The sequence below is a fragment of the Sinocyclocheilus rhinocerous genome, unplaced genomic scaffold (genome assembly GCF_001515625.1).
Source record: "Sinocyclocheilus rhinocerous isolate Xijiao unplaced genomic scaffold, SAMN03320098_v1.1 scaffold726, whole genome shotgun sequence".
Taxonomy (NCBI): Eukaryota; Metazoa; Chordata; class Actinopteri; order Cypriniformes; family Cyprinidae; genus Sinocyclocheilus; species Sinocyclocheilus rhinocerous.
Window position 1 is genome coordinate 304,975 of NW_015661868.1, and position 7,639 is coordinate 312,613.

A 7,639-nucleotide genomic window follows, 5' to 3' on the forward strand; every position below is an offset into this window, starting at 1 on the left:
CCAATCAACTTTGCTGCATTTGACTGAATCTGGGCAGAGAGTATATCTCTATACACTTCAGAATTCATCTAGGCTGCTTCTGTCCTCGGTCGTCATCACTAAACACCAGTAACCCAGTGCCACTGGAAGCCATGCACGCTCATGCATCACACTGCTCCATGTTTCACAGATGATGTATGCTTTGGATCATGAGCTGCTCCTAGCCTCCTCCATACGTTTTTCTTCCCGTAATTCTGGTACAGATTGATCTTAATTTCAGCCATCCAAAGAATGCTTTTCCAGAAGTGGTCTGGCTTTTTTAGATGTTTTTTGGCAAAGTCTAATCAGGCCTTGTTTGCACCTGGTGGTGAACCCTCTGTATTAGCTCTGGTGAAGTCTTCTCTTGATTGTAGACTTTGACAGTGACCCGTCTGCCTCCTGGAGATTGTTCTTCTCTTGTTGTTCTTCTCTCTGGATGTTGTGAAAGGGTTTTTCTTTACCATGGAGAGGATCCTCCGATCATCCACCACTGTTGTCCTCTGTGGACGTCCAGGCATTTTTATGTTGCTGAGCTCACCAGTGCGTTCTTTGTTTCTCAGAATGTACCAAACTGTTGATTTGGCCTCTTCTAATGTTCCTGCTATCTCTCTGATGGATTTTTTTTGTTTTTGAAGTCTAATAATTGTCTGTTTCATTTGTATGGAGAGCTCCTTTGACCGCATGATGTGGGTTCACAGCAAAAGCTTCCAAATGCAAACAGCACACTTAGAATCAACTCCAGACCTTTTACCTGCTTAATTGATGTAGAAATAATGAATGAATAGCCCACATCTGTCCACGAAATGGATTTTTTTGTCCAATTACTTATTGTCCCTTGAAAAAGGGGGGAGGTACCTATTAAAGAGCTGTAATTCCTTAACCTTCCCTCCAACTGTGATGAGAATACCCTCAAATTAAAGCTCAGAGTGTGCACTTTAAGCCCATATTCATTATATAACTGCAACTTGAATATGTTTTGGTCAGCAGTAAAAATTGTGCCTGTGTCCAAATATATATGGACCTGACTGTATGTATATATAGTTTTAACAGTAATTTATGCATAATTACATGCATCTATAACCCTAAACCAAACCCTAATCCTAACCCTAACCCTAATGTTAATTAATATTACTCAGTACTTAAATATATAACTACAATCCTTTATGAAAATTAACCATGGTTTTACTACAAATAAAACCAAAAAAACATGGTTACTATAGTTAAACTATGATAACCACAAATTAACCATGGTTTTGCTTAACCATAGTTTAACCATGGTATTTGTAATAAAACTGTGGTTATAGCCTACAAATGGTAAATGCCAAGAAACTATGGTAACTACACTTACTATAATAAAACCATGGTTAATTGTATGTATTACTTCCATTTTAAAAGTATGCTAAAGTGTACTTAGCTACAAGGCTAAAGCCATGGACATGCAACTTTTAAACTCTTGTCATGACCAGGTAAAGCCGGGATGCCTGGTAACTTTCACATGATGCATGTGAAGATACCAAAAAGCTACAGTATGTTATGTAACAATCTGCAAAATACTGTTTACATGGAGCATCAGTTAATCCGGATAGAAAAGTAGTCCCTCCCCAAAAGGACGATTTAAACCTCTTGACGGCTCAAATAACACATTTTTATGAAGACGAATATAAGAACTTATACGAATGTACGGCTTTTCCTCCCTTCAAAATGTTTTGCCCCATAGACTTCTATTGCAAAAGGAATAGAGTAAACACAAATTTTATGACCCGAGTCAAAATTATCAATATCACAGTCTGTGGTAATCAATAGTTACACTTGTAAATGTTACATTATTCACAATGATAAGTTAATAACACGAGTTAAGAGTGATTAAGGGTTTTTGGGAAGGGTCTAAGCTCACCCACTCCGGTGGTGTGGTCTCCTCTGGGCCCTGTGTAGGATGTGGGTGTGGGTCCTCTGGCCAGCATCCAGTCACCTGAGTCTCCTTCCTTATCCTGAGTGAATCCACACAGACCAGCCTCAAAGTCACAGTGAGACGGGGCTGACACAGAGGATGCTGTAACAGACAGAGCTTGTTTCTGCTTGTGGTAAACAAAAATATTAAGGAACCAACTGTAAGATTCACCATGAAGATTCACATGCACAGAGTTTTGTAATAAATGAAGCATGTTTACCTAACAGTGCACAGTCACCAAGCGTGACTTTAATGTCATCGAGACCCACAGAGCCACAACTCCAAATATTTTTGCATGTGCTGATGAAAACCACCTTCAGATGGAGAAAAATCACATAATGAAGATCAACATAAAATTAGATGAGTAAAGTTTGTGAGCGAACTTTAAAGTTGGCTTGAGAAAGCCTAGCCTGAAAGTTTGAAACAGCTGTAAAAGCTTGTAGTTTGAAAGTTTAGATTAGATAGGTGTTGCTAGCACATTGCTGGCATGATTTAGCAAACATGATTAAGATGTTGCTAACATATTGTTCTCATGTTTTAGCACGATTAGCATGTTTCCAGCAAAATGCTAGCATGTTTGTGGCATGATTAGCATGTTGCTAACATGTTGCTTGCATATTATTAGCATAATTACCATTTTTCTAGCTAGTATGTTGCTAGCAAGTTGCTAGCATGTTTCTGGCATGATTAGCATGATGTTAACATGTGGCTAGCATGATTAACATGATGATAGCATGTGGCTAGCATATTTGTTAAATGATTAACATGTTGCTAGGATATTTCTTGCATGATTTGCATGTTGCTAACATGCTATCATATTATTAACATGATTAACATGTTTTTAGCATGATGCTAACTTGAAATGATTAACATGTTGCTAGCATATTATTAACATGATTAGCAAGTTGTTTGTATGTTATTTTGCATGATTATCATGTTGCTAACATATTTCTAGCATTAGCATGTTTCTAGCAAGTTTAACATGTTTCTAGCATGATAAGCATGTTTCTAGCAAGTTTAACATGTTTCTAGCATGATAAGCATTTCTAGCAAGTTTTGCATGTTGCCAGCATATCATGTTGCCAGCATGATTAGCATGATGCTAGCATGTGGATAGCATGTTTTGGACGTGATTAACATGTTGCTAGCATATTTCTAGCATGATAAGCATGTTTTTAGTAAGTTTAGCATGTTGCTAGCATGAGCATGTTTTCCTATGTTTTCCAGCTTAAACACTGTATAGGCTACATATTACTGTACAGACGTTTTGACCACCTCAATAAAAGTCTATGGGATTTTACGTAGTTTTCATCATCCGTTTAATGAAAATCAGAAGTCTGATCAGTTAGAAAAGATATAGCATAAGTAGAACAGTGTGAAGGTCTGATGGTTGTAGCTTGAAAGGAGGAGATACAGTCCCCATTTTGTCTCAGAAGAAGAAGAAGGAGAAGAAGAAGAAGCTTAAAGCTTGGCTTTCTCATGCTAACTTAATGACAGATCAAAAAAGAAAGACAGTGTATACTGTAATATTTTAAAAAGTAAAACTCATGTATGGTTTTGTGGATTTAAAGTATGAATGATCCTCAGACCGTCTTATATTTCCAGATGTTATAAACATTTATTTCTCTAAATCGTGACCTTACTGTAATAAAAGTCATGTGATACATAAACCCATGTCTTGCTAACAGATGTGAGAGCAGCAGGCCAGGATTATGTCCAGATAAATGGAAGTCATCTGAGAGTAGAGTCTCTTAAAGAGTCTGTGAAATTTCCTTTTGAAACTGAGACGGCCAATAGACTTCAGTTTACAGCTGTAAACCATGATTTGCCACATGCTGTTGGCAAGCAAAGGTATGGCAGGCAAAGTTTTAATGGTTAGAATTATAATGTAAATACGTAAATATGAACTTCCCAGGAGGACTTCAATGCACCACTTTATATTGAGAATTTAAATTTTTTTCTGAATAAATAAGCTTTCCATTGATGTATGGTTTGTTAGGATAGGACAATATTTAGTCGAGGTACAACTATTTGAAAATCTGGAATCTGAGGGTGCAAAAAAATCACAATATTGAGAAAATCGCATTTAAAGTTGTCCAAATGAAGTTCTTAGCAATGCATATTACTAATCAAAAATGAAGTTTTTATATATTTACAGTAGGAAATTTACAAAATATCTTCATGGAACATGATCTTTACTTAATATCCTAATGATTTTTGGCATAAAAGAAAAATCTATAATTTTGACCCATACAATGTATTTTTGGCTATTGCAACAAATATACCCCAGCGACTTAAGACTGGTTTTGTGCTCCAGGGTCACAAATAATAAAGCTTTACACCATCTTACCTGAGCATTTTTCTGACTTTGAATGGTCAGTTCAACTGCAATCCAGACATTTCTTATCTTATAATTCTGGGTCCATATTGGTTCTTGTTTAGAACCGTCGCCGTAATACAGATACGCCGACAACACTTGGTCTGTTCCACTGAGGCCTCGCAGGGAGTAGAAGAACTTCAGGCAGTACTTCTGATTGCCTGGCATCGGCGGGCCAAACAAACGGCTGACGTATCCAGACTGTAAACTGAAGCGAGAGTTTGCCAACAAGAAGGATCCTGTTCAGAAAGAACAACGATTTTTAACCATTTCATGCTTCAACAAATGTAGGCTATTAATCAGTAATGTGTTTATACTCTACTGTGTAAAACTTTGTGGTCGGTAGAATTTTTAAACGTCTTTTCTGCTCTTATTTATAAATGAATTTTCAGCATCATTACTGCAGTCTTCAGTGTCACATGATTCTTCAGAAATCATTCTAATATGCTAATATTTGCTTCTCAAGAAACATTTCTGCTTATTATTATGTTGAAATTTTTTTTTTGGAAACTATGATGCATTTTTTTTCATGATCCTTTGATGAATAGAAAGTTCAGAAGAACATCATTTATTTAAAGTACAATGCTTTTGTAACATTATAAAAGCTTTTACTTTCACATTTGATTTATTGCATTCTTCCTGAATGAAAGTATTAATTTCTTAAAACCCCTTACTGACCCCAGACTTCTGAATGGTAGTGTACATTACATCCAGCTGTACCTGCTCCTGTCGTATGGTCTCCGGCGGTGTAGATGTTGGGTCTGACAGACACTCTCCTCCACAGTGAACTGTCTATCTGTGTCTGGACATACCGACAATATCCTGACTCAAAGTCACAGTTTGCAACAGATGGATCAAACGTTGGCTCTGTGAAAACACATATTTTGAATTGATCACACAGGAATTGGGTATGAGCTTTGAGGCGGCTTGAGCTGTTCAAACATACCTGTGCCTGCATTACAGAACTCTGGAGAGAAGGAAATCTCATCAAGGATCACGTATCCTCCATGTGGACCGTTGAACGCCACCTCAAACACCAACTTGTACGATACACACACACACACACACATACAAATAAATGTCAGTGCTTACAATTTTACATGTAATCTGGATGCAACAAGCAGACAATACAAGAACTGCAGACTGAAATCTACCCAGCTAATAGAGAACATTATCAGAACTTTGGCTGATGTTCTGGAACGATATCAAGTAGCAGTAGCATTAATAGAATGATAATAGAATGTTAATAGAACATTCATTTATCTATTTGTTTATAATGTTACTCTTTAATAATGTTCTCACAACTTAGCAAAAAAAAAAAAACGTTCATGGACATTCATCTAACATTTTATAAATGTGACTTTCAGAACATTCAGTGAATATTCAAAAGTAACGTTTCCACAACTTATGCAAAATTATAAAACGAAATGTTCCCTTAACATTCGTATAACCAAGAAAAACACATGCAAAACGTTATTAGAACAGTGTGTTAGCTTGGTACTTTCTTCAAAACCCAGATTTTTCTCTTGTGACGTTCTTCAGGCACAGCAGGGGTGTTCAGTCCTCGTCCTGGAGGGCCGGCGTCCTGCAGAGTTTAGCTTAACTTGTCCCAGCATGCCTGCCTGGACAATTAATCCTGAAGACCTTTAGTTCAGATGTGGTAATTGGCAATGGCCCTCCAGGACCAGGATTGGACAGCCCTGATGTACAGCGTGTATAAAAGAACAAAAACACTTTTTTTGTGCTCCTAGTGTTGCAGATTTTTGCCTAACACGTCAGACACAGTCTGGTCCATATTTACCAGCTGGCAGCTTACTCTGGCCAAGAACTCCACTCTTCAACAGGAAGAGACTGTTTGCCCGGTATGTAAAACAGCCTATCAGAGCTAGTTTTATGTGCCTTGTAGGGTTATATCTGAAATAGATATGTATTTGTGGTGGTCAGTCCTTACCTCTATTGGATATGGAGCTTTGAGGTCCACTTGCACAGGTATCCAGACTCTGGTTTCTGGACTCCAGTTCACGTTGTTGTTCTCCGGTAGATCGGCTCTCCATAGCTCCTGATACTGTCCGGCCTGATCCCTGCTGAAGAGGGTGAACAGATGGTCCCCGGCGTGATACTGCTGGTACTGGAAGTTCAAGCAGCCCGACATGGGCACTGTGGTCATCGGAGACACCAGCTTGGCCACCTCCTGGAAGCTTTTAGTGTCAGTAGAGTCCACAAACATGTACTGACCTGTGAGAATCAATGAAAGGGCATCACTGACAGAATCTGTTCAGCCATGGCTTTATAAAAAACACTAGATTTTAACATAACAGGATGTCAGACAGTATAAACAGAAGTGGGCGCTTGCTCATATTTGACTGGCTGAAGCATGCAATAATGTTGTCAAAATTACGTGATATTAAAATATTTATTTGTTGTCATAAAATGTTTTTTTTTTAGATATTTTTTGCATCATAAAACATGCTTTTTTTGTAAATGATTACATTATGTATCATATATAAATTAAATACATTGTAGAACTTTTTGCATTATATATTATTTATATATTATATATGTTTTACATTATATACAACTAATAAAATACTTTTTTTGTAAATGAGTGTATCATGTATCATATTATTTATCACATACATTATATACATTGTAGAACTTTTTTATGTATTTATATATATTATATTAATATATTATATATGTTTTACATTATACAGATACATTACTATACAATAAATTAGTATACGATTGTTGAATTGCGTAATGGATATATTTGTATATATTTTAATTGTATAAAATTATTCAACTTATAAAATACTTTTAATATGTATCAAATTAAAAACATAAAATTGTATATTTTTTGGTATTATGTATTTATATATATGATATATTTATATATAATACATGTTACAGGTATGTTGCACGTTATACAGGTACATTATTATGCAAATAATGTAAAAAATTCTTAATGTAAATATTTTTTTAACTACATAATTACAACATTTTGTATTGTACACGATTATAATATAGATTATAATATTTTTCATATTTTATAACATTTAAAAAAAATGATAGTTCCGGTCCTTGATTCTGATTGGTTGAGCCGCGTTCGAAGCCGTTGTAAATTACTCTACAAACATACACATTTGTTTACATTTGTCTGTTGCTCGGCAACCACTTTGTTGGAACCACAACTGATTCTGAGGAACTACATTATTTGGCGGAAGAATAGTGTTTTTATTAATATCATTACACTTTATTTGCTCTGTTTTATTCTGTGAAACCTTACTACGTATATG

At 36.0% G+C, this 7,639-nt stretch overlaps 1 protein-coding gene across 2 annotated transcripts in view; it reads right to left on the reverse strand.

Moving 5' to 3' along the window:
• Positions 1–7,639, reverse strand: part of mamdc2b (MAM domain containing 2b) — a 14,236-nt gene that overhangs the window by 2,542 nt on the left and 4,055 nt on the right. For both annotated transcript variants that reach the window (XM_016536186.1, XM_016536185.1), the window contains exons 7-12: positions 6,295–6,578; positions 5,290–5,383; positions 5,064–5,210; positions 4,317–4,582; positions 2,187–2,280; positions 1,913–2,068 (exon numbers count right to left, since the gene is read on the reverse strand). In XM_016536186.1, the coding sequence (XP_016391672.1) occupies positions 1,913–2,068; positions 2,187–2,280; positions 4,317–4,582; positions 5,064–5,210; positions 5,290–5,383; positions 6,295–6,578 (1,041 nt within the window). The remainder of the gene's footprint in view (positions 1–1,912; positions 2,069–2,186; positions 2,281–4,316; positions 4,583–5,063; positions 5,211–5,289; positions 5,384–6,294; positions 6,579–7,639) is intronic.